Below are 17244 nucleotides of genomic sequence, written 5' to 3'. Positions count from 1 at the left end.
AATTTAGCATGGAATGTAAAATTGAGGACTTCAGCTTCTAAGGAGATGATTGTGCAATCACCAAGGTTGAAGGATGTGAGCTTGGTGCTACAGCAGAATAAGTAGCTTGGGCGACCACACATGTTTTGGCCAGTGTTCATGAAGTTCTGCTCTTTGCAAGAGAAAAGTTTGTTCCTGACAAGCTATCAAAATGTACATTTCTCTTAAAACTCTTTTCCCATCATCTATTCTAGAAGGGACTGCATAAACTAAAAATGAAGAGTGACTTTAATATTTTGAGAGGCTCGTTCCCCTAGGACCGAAATAAAGCAAACTTGAGCCTTCTCACATTCAGAGTATCCCATTGGGTTCCTTTGCATGCATCCTTTGGTAAGGTTGCACAATGGGTCAATATTCTCTATTTTCTTTCTTTGCACTGGGGCTCTAGCTGCCAGAGGGGAAAATAGCCACACACAGGGAAATGGCATAAGTTAAAATCAAGCAAGCCTAGTGGGATGGTAATGAATTTCCCAGCATCCAAGGTTTTTTTTTTTTTTTTTTTTTTTTGCCTCTGGGATATGTGAAGCTAGAAAACAATGCCATTCATTCAACATTTATACAAAACACACAATGTAAGCAGTACTGAGCTAAGTACTGGAGGGCATGCAAAAGTATGCAAAACAATCCCTGCACAGGATTCATGCCAAGAAGTGCATTTACCTTGCGACCCTTGAAGAAATACATAGGTGAATAGAAACCCACTCGAATTTTAAACTAAGCATGGAATGATATGTTTTAGGAAGCAGGACAAATAATGTGCTTTCAAAATTTATTTCTAGGTATTACAATGTGGAGTGCATGGACCAGGGAATAGGGTTCTTGGAGAAGCCTGATTGAAAAGAGGCACTGCCTGGATGCCTACACAGCGGAATCCTAACAAAGAGGCCAGCAATCTTATCAGGGAAGTGGGTAACTTTCAGTAGAACTGGCCTCCAAGGAGGACAAAAGGCCCAACCAACTTCAGCTCCTTAACCCGCATACTTTGCCCAGGCCAGACAGTAGTCTGAGTTGGCCAAATTCCTCTGTGCACCCCAAACCAGCATCTTCACACAGGCCGCCTACATCCTGGAGACTGCCACGTGCGCCTGGGTTCTGGGCTCAATCCCTAAACAGGCCCAGCGCCTTCAAGGTCGCCATGGCAACTGAGGGGTTCCTATCTTTGTCCCTCAGAGCCCAGCCGGGAAGTCCGGACCGCGGCAGCCCCGGCAGCCACCGGGAGGAAGCACTCTTGGCCCCTCCTCAGAGCAGGGGTAGCGCGATCTTGAGCTGCAGGCGCCACTTTTGCCGCATCAGTGGCTGCGCGCTCCACTTGGTTTATCCAGGCTCGGATCCGGAGCCCAGAGAGCTGCGCTGCCTTTATCTTCACCTCTGTCGCCACCCGGCGGGCAGCTCCTCCAGGCAAGACGGGCGATCGATCTTCTTTCCCCGGCTTTACGGATTTCCGGGGGCAAAGAATTTTGCCTCGGTCCCTAAGAGCATCTCTCAGCCTCATTCCCCCTCCCCTTGCGACTCCCCCACGCTGTGGGCGCGCGCGCGCGCACAGACACTCACACTGGCAGGCGCGCGTGCGCACGCCCGCGCGCCCCGAGCCGCGGAGTCTCCAGCGCCCCTGAGCAGATCCCACTCTCCCGGGCGCCGCTACTCACACAGGCTTCCAGCCGCCACGGGGCGTCCTCTGTCTGCGGCAGCGGCGACGGTGGCGGAGGGAAAGGCGTCTGCAGCCTGGCCCCGACTGGCAGCTTCGTGCTTGGGACAGAGTCCGGGAGAAGCGGAGAAGAAGGAGGACGCCAAGGCGAGGAGGAGCCGCGCCGCACCCGGCGCTCGGCTTTGCGCGGCGGGCTGCCTTCGCTCCGCGTACCGCGGCCCCAGGTAAGCTCCGCTGCCCGCAGCATCCTCGAGGCGTCGGGGCTGGGAGCGGGGGTTCTTTGGTCCCACCCCCGTCAGGGCACTGGGACCGAGGCTGGAAGGGGAGTGGGCGAGGGGGGAGGGGAGTGGAGCTAGAGGTGAGGCTGGAATAAGGAGCGGTGCGTGAAAGCGTGGGGATGTGGGCTGCCTCCCCGCCCTTCTCCGCCGTACCCTAGTTCAAGCTCCATCACTTTTATGAGCCGGGGTGCCGGCGCCCCAGACAGCTGTTCTCTGCTTCTTCTCCGCCAGCTAGCCGGTGTTGGCTGCGGGCTGGGCGCCCGCCGCGCGGCAACCACCTCCCCTGCACCTTGGACAGCGCACCCCGCCGCTCGCCGCCCCCGGCACTGCACCCCGGGACCTGTCCTGCCCGTGCAGCCCTCCCACTGTCCTCTTCTTTCCAGATTGTCACCATCCCGCCCTGGATCCCATCTCCTTCCTGCCTTGGCATACTCTGCTCTGGTGCGGGCCGGAAACTTTCCTCTCAGCTTGGTCTGCGCTAGATACTATTGTTATTGGTGGCTGTCCCCTCTCACGGGGAACTAGACACCTTGGACAGGTCTTCCTTGGCGGGAGCGCTCCCTGGCAGGCCCAGCTAGAGGCAGAGGAAGCACTGGGCAGCTGGTCTTGGCGGCTGCCCGGGTGCAGAGCCCGCACCTTGGCAGCTGGACGCTCTCGGGTTCCCCGCCTCTCTGGACACGTGCACGCCTCCCACGGACGCGGCCCCTCCCGGACCACCCCACGTCCTCCTCCTGCACAGCCACGGCCACCCCATAGGTTGGACACCCGGGGATCGCGGGTTCTGATTGGTTGAAGGCGTAACCCCGCCTCCTTGGAGGGGGGTGGTTCTGGAGTGTTGTGGTTGTCATCCCGAGGCGAGCACATGGGGGAAGTGGGGTCCACAGGTGGGGATGCCCAGCTGTGTAGGATCCCTGAGTCCCACTCTGTCTAACCCGCTTGTCCGCCTTCTTCCCTCACATACAGACTAGCTTTTCTTTACTCTCTTCCTCGGTCTTTCACTGCTATAATATTTAAAAAACTAGCTTGTAACCCTAATTTTATTAAGATGGTTCGGTGTAGCAATTTTTAAAAGCAGATCTAGTAGAATCCGGGGAAACAAGTGCACATGAAGAGGTTCATGGCACACTGAACCGTGGATTTGAGTCTGATAGTTTGGAGAAAGTAATGAGGGGTGCTTAAGGGATCTGAAGGAGTGGAGAAAGGGAAAAGGAAATTGATTCTTGGAGAAAAAGAGACACAGGTGAGCGAGCGTAAGAAGCTGAGGAAGAAGTAAGTAGGTCATTTGTAGGGTGAGATTGAAGGAGAAACCTAGAGGTGGGTGTGTTCTGCTGAAGACAGCTGCCTGGAAAAGTGGTAATTTTGGCTAATGTTTCTTATCATGCTTTGCTTTTGTTTTGCTAGCGTTGCATTTTTGATAGGTGACTTTATAATAATGTATATCCATCTAAAGGATATTGATTATTCCAGTTTCTTGTTACATACAGATTTGCAAATGGTAATAAATTTCATGAAGTGAAAGGCCCCTCTAGAGGGATGCATTAAACAGTTAACTTAAAGTGCTTTTGAAATACTGGGGGAGAAGGCAGATGAGCATTGTGTAAAATACTGATTGTTCTGGCATTATTTTGAGCCTTTGCAGAAATACATATAAATGATACTGATTTCATTTCAAAGTGTGATTGCCTCTAGCATTTTCAAACTTTAATTCCTTCAGGCTGTTTTGATGTTGTGTCTGTACATCTAAGAATATTGTAATTCTTATCTTTAGAAGTCTTGTCAATGCAAAACAGCACTGGTGCAAGTTAATGTTGACAACTTTATATTGAGTACACTGTGTGTTATTTTACTTGTAAGAAAGTAAAATATGGAAAAGTAACACAGCCTGACTGTTACTCCCCCTGGGGATTCAAAACAAAGTGGAGGATTATATGAGGCTATTCCAGGGATAAATTTTAATTTTTTTAAAGATGAATACTTTTTAAGATTCATAGGTATAAACAATAACATTAATTGAATTATCTTTTTACACATTGATAGCACAGGATATTAAGTAAAACACGATATTTAATATGTTAGTTTCAAAGTAGATGGTAAAGGTTATCCATTTATTACTATATAAGTAGACAGAATTGCTTTTCTGACTGGAGGACTTCATATTCAAGGAGCAGGATTTGATACATTTGACAAATTGGAAAATTCCTATTGTTGAGAAAATAATTCTGTGTTTTCATTTCTTTACTTTATGCCTTGATTTGCCTTCAGGGATTTGGATTCCAGTTGTTGGCCTACAAATCTAGATGGGTTTATAGATAGAAAGAATGTATATAATCATGCCTACATATATGCATATCTGTAAAATGTATGTATTTATGTCAACGCATAGTTATATATTTAAACAAAATTTTAGTGTATATTCCATGTCTTCATATGCATGTTGTTATCATCCTTAGATTTTTTTGCTCATTTCTTCTTGTCCAAAAGGTGGCCCTGTTTTAAACTGTAGAAAGCATTATCACCAGAATTGGCCAATAGATCATGGAAACAGACAATAGTATTTTGTTGCCTGGCAACCACCTACTGTGAATGAAAAACAAAGCAGTGACAGCTGCTTCCACATCCTGATATTCATACTGTAGCTCAGGCATTGCAACCCTGCACATGAGACAGATCTAAGTTTCATTTCAGTAAGGTGAAGCTATTTCTTTTTTTCGATGTTTTAAGAAGAATATTAATTTTTTTATTGTAGTAGAAATTATGTTGTTATTGTGGGATGAAATGAAGCATCTAATTTCAATTGTTCTCTTAAGCCTAATATAAACTGAAAAATACAAAATCATGGGGACTGTTCAGACCCTTCTCATTCTTCCCTTTATAGTCATTGAACATCCATAAGCACATTTTCTGCTGCTCTCAGGTGCTCTTAGGATATTATAAAATCCTTGAGTTATCTGTGATATCTAAATGAATGGCAGGCTTTTTAAAAAAATATTCTTTAAGTTATACATATCTTTATTTGTTTATTTATTTTTATGTGGTGCTGAGGATCGAACCCAGGGACTCACACGTTCGAGGCGAGCACTCTACCACTGAGCCACAACCCTAGCCCCCAATGGCAGGCTTTTACTGGTAAAAGGAAAGCAGAGATTGTTGCTCTGTCCCAACCCTTTAATTTTAAAGAACAGTAAGGCATAGTGAGTGAGTCAACCCTGGTGTCAGAACTGGTTTCAGGGTGTCTTCCTCTGTGGAACACTTGACAATTCCCACCCTCCGAATTATATTTTCTTTGTTCTCTATTTACATAAAATGTGTAGCCCAAATTACAATAAGAATACTTAGAAAGTACAGTCATATATGCAAGTAGAATTTTGATATTGACATACTAGGGCTATATTGTGGCCTTAGATGCATTGTATACAGTATATTCTGAGTTCAGTCAGTTCTATGAATCCCACCTCTCTCAAAACAGTGAAGCCAAGATACTTGCTTAAATAGTTGTTTACAGCTATGGATAATCTTTAATAATATCTTATTCTATGTATGCATTTTTTAACAGGGATGAAATTGAAGATTAAATTGGTCAGGATGCCCACTTGCAAGAGTTTAAATTTTATGGGTGATTAATGCATCACGGTTTGAAGTTTCCTGTCCTGCAACACTAGACATATGTTGGTATAGTGATTTGGGCTCTTTTAAAGTTGGTGGGACAGACTCTGTGGCTGCATACTCTTGTCTATACCACCTTGCCAGAGGGGCTGCCTGGTGCCTGTTGATAGAGGATGAGCCATTTGTCTCTGAGAGAGGTAAAATGGAGATTGTTTCTGAACTTTAAAATGATAACAAATGATTAGGTGACAAACTTGGATTACATATACACAGTTTAAGGGTATCTCCTAAACTTGGGTAATGTATTGCATGTGTGATGTTTTGAGGTTCCTTACGCTATTTTAAAGAACCTGGACTATGTTGTTTATTGTTTATGACAAAAGTAAGCATTTAACTTTAAAGAATACCTTAAGTAGAAAAACCTGGAGTGGATTGATTGTAGAAACTGTATAGTGATGGTATTAAGTACCATTGAAGAGTCATTTTCACCAGAAAAGATGCACGTTAGCAGATTTGTGAGGGGGGAAGAAATAGATTTACAACATGTTTAAACTAATTTTAGAAGGCTGCCATTAACTTTTTGTAGCTAGAAGGCTTTTCAAACAGAATAATGATTTGGCAGATTTCAAGTGAACTTTATAATTTGAAAAACAAAAACAAAACATTTTCTAGTATCTGGGTATAATCTCTTGAGGGACAAGTACTTGTTTTTGAAACTTTGAGATAAATATGAATTTCAAGGATATTTAAAAAAAATCTGAACCATTTCTGTATCCATTTGCATAGTGTGATGTTAAATATTTAATAGTTCATACATTTAATCCACTGGAATCTTGAAATTTAGTTAACTTCCCTCTTCTTTTTTCTTGTATTAGGTAATGTATGTGTAGATATGTGCACACACACAGTACTTAGATTTTTTTCTTATTGCCATTTTCATCCTTATGATAGAATACTATTGGACTTGATTTGTGGTGTTTTTCATGCAGTAAAGAGAAGCTTTAAACAAGAGATATTTACGTTTTCTATTTCTTGATGTCAGCTTCTGATATTATATCCTGTAAACTCTCACCATCCTGAATAAGATGATTGCTAAAAACAAGCCAGCAAATAAATATATAAGCAGCATCCTATTTGCTACCCTCCAGGCTAGCCGAGAAACTATATTTTCTCATTCTGAGACATATATTTGCTTCTGTGCACACCCACATACACATATAGAGCTTAAGGTACTGCAGACTCCTGTTTTAAAGGTGGATAGATACAGTATTGTGGGGGGAGATCTATGTGTGATAGTACTTGAAGTAAAGACAATGTAGTTAGGTTTTCAGAAATACAACAGTATAGAAAGTATCAAATTTATTCCTTTTGTAAAATGTTCACATTTATGTTGATGGTATGACCAACCCATGGCACCTAGAATAGTGCTCAATACCTGCAATAGAGGTTTGCATGTGGTAGACTGTACATATTTTGTGAAATTAATGCACCTTTCATCCCTTTCAGATAATGATGCAAGTATTTTAGTCTTTGTGTGAAAAATATAACATAGAGAATGAAGAAGAAACACTATATATTTCTAATTGTTTTTATATAAGAAAAGTCAAAATAGCTAATATTGCCAGTGGTATTTTGGAATATACTTCTTGTTGGTGTGGAAAGTTATACCAGGGCTATTGATTTTTCACAAACACAGCCATCCCAAGTATAGGACAGTTCTTTAATAGCCCACAGCAGCAAAACAAAGGTTATGGCACCAAGTCTGAAGGAATACTTTATTCAGCTGGCACTGGAGGGTGAAGTTTGCTAGCCCCAATGTAATTATCCAGACTGGAATTCGGCCAGCATGCTGTGGTTAACATCCCCAACAGTGGGAGAAAAACCACAAATGAAGTCTTTAAGGACTAAAGTGGCCAGAGCTTCTGCTTTGGTCTTATTTGCAAGAGGACACCTTGAGCATCTAGTAAACCTTGAAAGCCATTGTGCATCTAAGGGATAGAGTCTGCAGTTGACATTCGACCTCAGGTGCAAAAATTGTGGTCATTGGAAAAAAGTTACAATCCTAGGTGTTCAGTGCCAGTGAAACAAGACCTTTATCCTGCCACATCTTTGTGATGTAGGTAGAGAGTAGTGGTGTCTTGCAGACAATTCTAGAGGGTCATTAAGTAGGCTCCAGTTCCTTTTACCATTACACCAGGGCTTAGATATTTATCTCCTTTGTAGGGCTTTATTCATAATTTTACAACAAATATTTGTTAAAATGTGAGATGATAAAAGGTTGAATTACAGGTTTAGAATCCCTAATATTAAGTGTGAAGTGTAAAATACAAAATTTTTGAGCTCTGATATGATGCTACAGGTGCAAAATTCCATAGCTGTTCTCATGTGACAGGTCATAGTCAAAAAAATCACTAAAAATATTGTATAAGGTATATATGAACCATAAATGAATTTTATGTTCATACTTGGTTCTCATCCCTATGATATCTCATTATGTATATACAAACATTCGAAATTCAAATTTCAAAACACCTCTGGTCCCAAGCATTTTGAATAAAGAACACTCAACCTATACTTTTTTGGAAGAATTCCTGATTGTTTTGTGTATAATAGATGCTCAACATATATTTGTTTGAAAATATACAGTGAAATAATTTGTATATTTCGTTGGGGCAATTAATTGTTTTATTTAGGGAACCTTTGATCTTCAAACATTTATTGCGCACTCACTCTATGAATGGTACTGTGTTTGACTCTAGGAGTCATAAAGACTCTTTAAGACACAGATCCTGCTCATAGAAGAGGGGGCAAAGTGCACAAAAGTGAAATGCACAAATTCACTGTGATTTGATAGGTGACTGTGTGTGGGGTCAGTTGGCTGGCAGAGCAGAGCCATGGAGGACCAGGAAGGGTCTACTAAAAAAGTTTTGAACTTAATAATAAGATTGGCAAGCTTTTCTCAAATCTATTTGTTTGTAGGAATGAGGTGCTCATAACAATGCTGATTTCCAGAGTATACCCAGAACCCACTGTGTGGGAATCTGTAGGGACATGGCCTGGTGGAGCAAACACAGTCAATTTTGTATTCATAACTCTGATATTCCATATGCCAGTACATGTCTATAGAATTTGTTTGCAAATGTTTCCTATTCTCTGAGTGCTCTTTCTCTCACATGTGGGACTGCTTGGTAATGTGACAGAGTTAATGGCCTCAGGAGTTGACCTCAGCCATGACAGAACACAGCTAAATAATAATATCCTAGCATCCTTGACTCTTTGAGTGCAGTAACTCTAATTCACATTCTATACCATGTTCCAGAGTCCGCTCATGAAACCCAGACTCAGTAACCCAAAGGGACTGCCTGTTAGACAAACTGTGCTTTCTGGCTATTATCCTTTCCACTTCTCTACCAGTACTTCTAGGATTCCCTCCCAGATAAAAAACTTGCTCTCCTGTGTTGCCTCAAGGTCTGCTTCTGGGGAAATTCAACTGGAGAGCTGGAAGAATATGCTTTTACCTTTTACAATGAGGCAGGTTTTGGAGGCTCAGTTTTAGGTGAAAAAGAGCTCCTGAAGAGTTTGGGAGAGGGCATTTCCATGTTGGATTTGGAACTTAGAAAGATCACTCTGGCAGATGTGTGGGGAAGGGATTGACAGAGGAAGAATCAGGGACATGGAGGCCAGCTGGAAAGTAGCAGTGCCCAGGTAAGCAGTGATAAGCACTTAAGCTAAGGTAAGTGCTGGAAGTGCAGGAAAGGATTTTAGATGGATTTTGACAGAAAACTACCTAGAAAAACTAGTGATGTGATGTGTGATTAGGTCCCAAGAGGAGCTTCCAGTCCTTCACCCTGCCCCATTGCCTTGTTGTGCCCATTAGACTTGGCACCCTTGGAAGGGCTGTGAATCCTCTGTCTTGCCTATAATCTCACTCAAACTTTCTAGAGTTAAATTGCACAATTCTGAGCATAAATAAAAGAAGGAAGGATAAATTGAAGAACATAAATAATTCACTATCAGATCATTAAAGGAAGAAAGTTATTTTATAGGAAGGATTTGTGAAGTTTATAGGAGGGCTGGAGAGATATCTGTGATGCATGTCCATTTTTGTGATGAATAGTAATTTTTCCCCCTTTGCTCTTGGCCCAGAAGTGATTTCCATCCACCATCAGTTTCTGGAAGACCTAGCATGACTCTGTGCACTTATGCCTATTGTTTTTCCTGCTGCTCTGATAGCCTGTGTTTTAGCTAAGTGAATGAGTGGTAGCTGGAGGTGGGGTGGGATTTTTCCTCTTGTTCTGTCATAATTCCAGGCTTTGGACTGCGATTTCTCCTGCCAGTTCTTAAGCCACCAGTTCCTAAAGAAGATCAAGAGGTAAGAGAGTGGGAGAAAGAAAGCATAAATCCATAAAGAGAACTGTTTTGAATTAAATGCTTAATTATGAAATGAGCAAGTTAAAGCTTGTTAGATGATATGAAATGAGATAAGGCAGTCTTCTAATTAGTATTATGAATACTAATATTCAGGCTCTGTCTATAGTTAGAAATGTGAAGACTGAATAATCAAACAAAAGGAACCTGACACCATCGTATTTTTGGAAAAGTGTCATTGACTCAATGACAAAAAGACCAAATTATGAGAAGTTGTAGAATGGGTCAGGAAAGAACTTCCTAGGCTCTGATTAACAGGGAGAACAAAGAGTCATGACAGTAAAAATGCTGAGCATGTGGGTGTAAGGGAGGCCAGGGACACTGTGGGCGAAACAAAATAGGAAGGAAGAAGCCTTTTTAATGTAAGAAATTACGCGCGCGCGCGTGTGTGTGTGTGTGTGTGTGTAAAAGAGAGAGAGAAAGAGAGAGAGAGAGAGAATCCCCCCACTGCCCATGACACTGGGGATTGAACCCAGGGGTTTCCTACCAGCATTTCTCTCCTTCCCTCTTATGTTGGGTGCAGCCTTCCTTGCCCTTCTCAGTTGCTTTCTGTATCAGATGGGGCTCACTCCTGCAGCTTCCTTTCTGCGATTTCTTGGGAAATCGTGGCTTGCTGTATTGGGTCCATGGGAGGCCCGGGTGGGAGACAGTAGGGAGAAGGGCAGAGCAGGGTATTTTTTTCTTTGCCCTGATTGGGCAAAGGAGTCTCTCTCATAGCATATCTAATGCCCCAGCTGCTCACTGGTGCCCTTGGTCCAGAAGGCTGCAGTACCTCTGGCTATCCTCTGTTTAGTTGGGGGTTGGAGGGCTTCTTGTTCTTACTTATTCATCTGTGGATTACCTCACTGTCTGGTGTTGGGCTTGTAGTGCCTCCATCACCTGAACAACCAATTCTCTATGAAATTTCCTCACTGGAAATTAATTGGAGAGATTCTGTTTTCCTAGTTAGACATTCTCTAGTTTCTCAAAGCATGGAAACGAGGTAAATCTGATGAACCCACATTTATAATCTCATTCCTGGCCCAGGAGTCTCCACCCCTTTACTGATTCTTCTTTCCTTAGCATTAGTCTTCCCTTTTCAAATATATTTGTCATTTTTGCAGTCTCCTTCCAATGTCTTCGCTATTTTATCCTTCAAACTCTCATTTGCTAACCTTCCTTATTTTATGCCAGCAATTCTTACTGACTTCATCTCTATGTGTGATATCCTTAACCTATTAATGTAATGGTCTTATGACACTCTCCTGCATGTGCTTTGGCTTAAGGTCATACCTCTGCTACAGGAGGGTTCAATTTTGGTGGTACTTCACTTTTCTGCATCAGCATGCTTTTGATATATGTTATCAGATTCCAACTCATCTCCTATAAAAGTATATGTGGTTTTATAGAAAAAACAAAGCAAGAATGTTGGCAAGAAGGGAAGAGTTCTCAAGCTGGGCCACCATGGTGGCCACACACATGGCTTTAAAAAGACCATAAAAGAGCAATTTGGAGTCCGCAGAGGTGGTGGTGGGATAGTGCAGTGACTGTTCAGAGTCCTCTTCCTGCTAGAAAGCAGTCTTGTTGGTTGCTACCATATTGGTCCTATAGCATCTTCATCACTTATCCAAGGTGTCCCCAGCCAAGCACAGAGAGTTGGAAGCTGGATCCTCTGTCAAGAAAAAGATATAGAGGTATCTTCAACAGAAATGTTCAAAAGGGCCCATGAACCAGCTGAGGTGCTGCATACTCTAATGCCAGAGGCAGTACATTTGGGCATTGAAGCACACATGGGGACATTTTAAAAATTAATAGCCATGCAAATCACCACTAGTTCTACACATCTGGCACCTGGGAAAATTAAAAGCGTTGACCAAAGAAGAATTTAAGTTTTGAAAAACAGCCCATGGCATGGGTAGTAAATATGTTTTCTTACCTTTGAGTAGAAATAGGGCTGGGGACTGTGGGCTGGTGAACACATTTATGAACAAATGGATCTTTTTGGAACCTGCCTTTAAGGCTACTTGATTGTCTGTGCTCTCCATAATGATAAGAAGTGGTGAGTGCCAGGCTGCAGAATTGTGGATTAGGCAGCTCTGGATGAGTTGACAATGGAAAAGAAATAAGCTTATTTTAAATGGGCATAAGCTTCAAGGCAAGTAATTAAGACACACTTCAGCATCATGGAAAAATTAGGGTTCTAGTTAATACAAACACGAGATTGGAAAAAATAAATCGCATACCTATAATCACCACAGAACAGTTTGTTTAGTAACAAAACACCAATTATACTCTCTCTTCTGTGCATTTATCCTCTTTTCCCTGTATCTTTCAGAACTGAGTTCAGGGTGTTTTTTATCCTGGTAGTGCTCTGTGCACTTTTCTTTAAAAAGTCATGTCTGTGAGAGCAGCTGACAGTTTCTTGTGAGATCTTTCGGAAGCCTGTTCTTTTACCCTTTTCAATATTGCATCTTTCTACAGAGATGTACACTGTTTCTTTCCTTATTACTCAGTAATGTGCAGTGGCGTGAGGAGAGAGCTTTTAAATGGAACTTTCTTGATCATCAGGGACTTTATCCTGTCAAGTAACACAAAGCGGGTGCTTTGAAAGTTAAAGAAGCCGTTTTCTGTGCATTCACTGAGGCAGATTTTATATACAGCACGCTGAGTTGATCTTACATAGTTTGATTTTTTTTCTCATCCAGTTATTAAGGGATTATTTTTGACATGTATATTTTAGGTCTCATGAAATATTGTGACCTACCTTAACGCTCATTTTTTAGGAGAGATTTAATGGGTTTTGGATGCTAAATCCATGCTAAATGTTCTTGTTTGATGAATGAATAGGTATTTATTGGACTAAGTTCATACAGGTAATACAGTAGTGAGCAAAATAATCATTATTTCCATCTTGCTTGGAGTACACAGTTTACTGGAAAGGACACTAGATAAATCAATTAAAAAATAATTAGATAATTGAAATTTATAATAAGTACTTGGAAAAGACCACATTTTTCTGAAGGGGCATGGTGAGGGTGAGATGGTCAGGGACCTTAAATGGGAAAGTAATTTATAAATCAGTGCATGAAGAATGACTGGGGTTATCCGGTGGGGAGTCCTGTGTTATAGCCAGATAGAGTTTGACCAATGTTGCTGAAAAGCAGAGAGAAAAGGTAGACAGTAGCTGAGAACAAGGCTGCTGAGATATAGGGCTTGGTTATGCCAGAGCTACTAGGCCATGCTCTGGACTTTGGATCTGTGGGGAGCTACTGAAAGGTTTTTGTTTTCCTTATTTTATATAGAGGCAAAATTCATATGACATAAAAGGAACCATTTCAAATGAACAATTCAGTGGCATTTAGTATATTCACATGATTGTACAAGTACTATCTATCTATTCTAAAACATTTCATACCCCAGATTAAAACTCTATGCTGATTAAGAGTCTCTCAAGGATTTTAACTGACTTATCTTTATGGAAAGCTACCTGAGAAAGGATCAGTGTGGCAAGACTAGAAGCTGGAGAACCAACTTGGAAATTATCATCAAGTCCAGAGGTACATGGTGGTGGCTTCCTAAACAAGCAACAAGAATAGTGACTGGAGATATGGAGAGGACAGATGACGAGAATGATCCAAGGTAGAGTTATATGATTAGTTTGATTATACTATATGCATTCTTATAATTTTGAGTGGAAAAGGTCCTTATAGTGGATGCATCTTTAACTTGATCCCAATGCCAAATATAAAGTATTGACAATATTATAGGTGGTGTTTATTTTTGATTATTTCTTCAAGTGCTATGACTCTCCTAATTAAATGGTGACTGTTAATAATTGCAGTATCATGTATTATAATGTAAGCACAGTATAGTAATTTACTGTAAAAGAAATAAATAACTGCTGGAAATTAACTTGTGAAACAAGTTTAAAAAAATTCAGCTACCTGATATCTGTAAATTTCCTATTACTTTAAGGAGATGTTCATACTGATAAACTGATACTAGAAGTTAAAGTTTCTGAGATCTTCTTTTTGGAGATCCTACAAGCTGGAGTAAAAATCACCAGTAAATCAATCAAGATTTTTATCTTTGACATTTGTTTTCTTTTTGCCTTTAAGTACTTTTCCTAACCGGTTGCTATCTCTTAGATCTGTGATTTCCAGCCTGAGTCTATAACACTCAGATGCCACTGACCCAACAGTATTCAGAAATCTAAGTGATCTCCTATCCTCCAACAATTTATATAATGTATCTAACTGAATGGTAATTTTAGAACTGAAAGAGGTCACAAAGAACATTTAGTCTCCTAGTTTGCTTGAAAGCAATATATTGGGAGGGCTTGAAGTGCCTGGAATAAGACTCCACTGAGGGTGGGTAGGGTCCTGGTTTATGCAAGGAAGTGTGTGGAAGTCCAGCAGCAGTCAGGGATAAGCCATCTGTCTGCTCAACATAATGGCACTCAAAACCAGCCACTCTTTGCAGCTGTTCAGTGACGTCCATAGTCCCTCCATCTGAAACCCTGTCATCACTCAGACTGTGCCTTTTCCTCCCTCAAAGAGGAGTCTTTCTGTTTTGGGGTATGAACTGTTCAGCTTCTGTAAGAAGATGTTTAATTTTGATTAATGTTATTTCTACTCTTCTAGAAAGATGCTTAGGCACCCCTGGCTATGTTTCTTTTCTGTCATGTATGGATTCACATCTGAACGTTATTTTGTTCCTTCATCATGGAATTTTATAATGAAATAATATTTGGAGTGCCTGGCTAGTTTCTTTGACTTTTTCCTCCCTGGAACACTTAAGTTTGGAAAGAGTTTTTAGGCCAAGCTGTCAATTTATTTTACAATAAAGGCAGAATCAGTAAACAGCCAGTTTTTTCCCCCTGGATATCTGCAGTGCAATACTTGCATTTCAGTCTTTCTAATATCTCTCTTTTTTTAGTTTTTTAAAGATTTATTATCCAGGGATGGGGTTATGGCTCAGCGGCAGAGCCCCTCACCTCAAATGTGCAAGGCTCTGGGTTGGATCTTTGTCATTACATTAAATAAATAAATAAATAGTTATAAAAAATTTATTTATTCCAATTAGGTATATATGACAACAGAATGAATTTGATGTGGCATTGCACCATATGTGCAGTCACATATGTACCCAGGGTAATAATGTCCATCTCATTCCACCCTCTTTTCTATCCCCATTTCTCCTCCTTTCCCCTCCCTCCCCTTTGCCCTATCCAGAGTTCTTCTATTCCTCACATGCTTCCCCCTGCTCCATCCCCATTATGGATCAGCATCCACTTATCAGAAAATATTGGTTTTGGGGGTTGGATTACTTTGCTTAGCATGATATTCCCCAACTTCATTCATTTACCTGCAAATGCCATAATTTTATTCTCTTTTAATGCTGGGTAATATTCCATTGTATATATATACCACAGTTTCTTTATCCATTCATCTAGGTTGGTTCCACAGTTTAGCTATTGTGAATTGAGCTGCTATAAACATTGATGTGGCTGTGTTACTATAATATGCTGTTTCTAAGTCTTTTGGTTATAGACTGAGGAGTAGGATAGCTAAAATTGTGGTTCCATTGCAAGTTTTCCAAGAAATCTCCATACTGCTTTCCAGAGTGGTTGCCCCAATTTGCAGTCCTACCAGCAATGTACAAGTGTGCCTTTCCCCCCCATATCCTTACCAACACTTATTGTTGTTTGTATTCTTGATAACTGCCATTCCGACTGTCATGAGATGACATCTTAGAGTAGTTTTGATTTGCATTTCTCTAATTTTTAGAGATGTTGTATATTTTTTCATATATTTGTTGATCTATTGTATGTCATCTTTTGAGAAGTGTCTGTTCAGCTCCTTAGCCCATTTATTGATTGGGTTGTTTGTTTTTTCAGTGGTACAGTGCTTGCCTAGCATGTGTGAGGCATTGGGTTCAATCCTTAGTACCACATAAACTTAAAAAATGTATTGTGTTCATCCAGTTTTTTTAAGCTTAATTCCCTGCCTTAAAATGCATGTGATTGTAAAATAGCAAATGCTATAGAAAAATTCAAAAAGGAAAGTAATATTTCTCAAATGTCCTACTAGAGATAACCATTGTTGATATTTTAGTGAAATTCTTCCAGGCAGATATCTGAGTCTGTGGGTGTCTCTCTCTATGTGTATATATACATGTACGTGTGTGTGTGAATTCACCTATAAGCACTAAGTATAGATAACATTCTAAATAAATGAAATTCTTCAACCTGTATTTTTCTGATAACATGTAGCCATTTTTTTATGTCAGTAAAAAATATATTTAATGACTGTATACTTTTATTGGATGTAAGAAAAACAATTTCTGGGGAAAACTGGCATTTTATGTATATATGTATGTGTAAAATAAATAAATAAATATTTATATATAAATATAAATACAGCTGCTATAATTTAGATCTGAATAGCCATCAAAGACCCATGTGTTGAAAACTAGGTCCCCAGCCCATTGCACTGTTGGGAGGTGGTGGAACTTTTAGGAGGCAGAGCCTACTGAAAGGAAATTTATTTAGATTAACCCTTGGGGGGGATATTAGGATGCTTGCCCCTCTTCTTCCTCCCTCTTGAATTCCTGGCCACTGTGAGGTAAGCAGTTCCTTCTGCTACGTGCTCCTGCCATGATGTGCTATCTCATCACAGACCCAGAAGCAATGGGGCCAATTGAGCATCAACTTGAACCTCTTAAACAATGAGCCAAGATAAACTTTTCCTCCTTATAAGTTGATTTTCTCAGATATTTGTTATTGAAATAAATCCAATTTCTGATTGCCTTAGATTTGGGTAAAAATTTATGTTAATCCCATCCAAATTTTATGAATTGGAAACTCAAGAGTTCTCTTGGAGAAAAAGGGGAAACATCTTGCTGAGTAGGCAGCTAATGGTGTCTATTAAGAGTTCTCTCTAGTTTTACTGATAGACATTTGTTTTCAATTTTTCATTCTAAAAGTCATTGCTGCTCTAAGCATACTCATATGTACACTATTTTACACTTGGGTGGTTATCTCATTTGGGTAAATTCTTATTAGAGAAATTGCTGGATCAAAAGGTATACTCATTTTATATTTTAATAGCCATAAGCCATCTAAGCTATAACACCACACTTTTGCCAATTATGCGTTGATATCCCTCAACTGCCTGTTGGGAGTTTTTCTTTTAAGCCTCTGAATCTTTAAGTGGAGGCTTCAGAATTGAAGCAGAATATCAGGTGTCACAATTTCTCTGAGCAAGACAA

The 17244-nt window shown here is 40.7% G+C and overlaps 2 protein-coding genes across 8 annotated transcripts in view; one reads left to right on the top strand and one right to left on the bottom strand.

Moving 5' to 3' along the window:
• Positions 1 to 794: 794 nt before the first annotated feature.
• On the bottom strand, positions 795 to 2655 carry LOC144365122 (uncharacterized). The gene is made up of 2 exons (XM_078015933.1): positions 1686 to 2655; positions 795 to 1468 (listed from the first exon to the last, which is right to left on the bottom strand). The coding sequence occupies exons 1-2, from the start codon at positions 1929 to 1931 to the stop codon at positions 1193 to 1195; spliced, it is 522 nt and encodes a 173-aa protein (XP_077872059.1). The 5' UTR covers positions 1932 to 2655; the 3' UTR covers positions 795 to 1192.
• The window catches only part of Enox1 (ecto-NOX disulfide-thiol exchanger 1), a 521454-nt gene continuing 505980 nt past the window's right edge, over positions 1771 to 17244 (top strand). For 4 of the 7 annotated variants that reach the window (XM_040281478.2, XM_021719677.3, XM_040281477.2 and 1 more), the window contains exon 1: positions 1771 to 1908. The gene's annotated coding sequence lies outside the window, so the exon portion shown is untranslated. The remainder of the gene's footprint in view (positions 1909 to 17244) is intronic. The other 3 variants (XM_078015929.1, XM_040281480.2, XM_021719676.3) reach the window with 3 other exon arrangements.

This window comes from Ictidomys tridecemlineatus, chromosome 6 (genome assembly GCF_052094955.1).
Source record: "Ictidomys tridecemlineatus isolate mIctTri1 chromosome 6, mIctTri1.hap1, whole genome shotgun sequence".
NCBI classification, from domain to species: domain Eukaryota; kingdom Metazoa; phylum Chordata; class Mammalia; order Rodentia; family Sciuridae; genus Ictidomys; species Ictidomys tridecemlineatus.
This window is presented reverse-complemented; position numbering and strand designations above follow the sequence as displayed.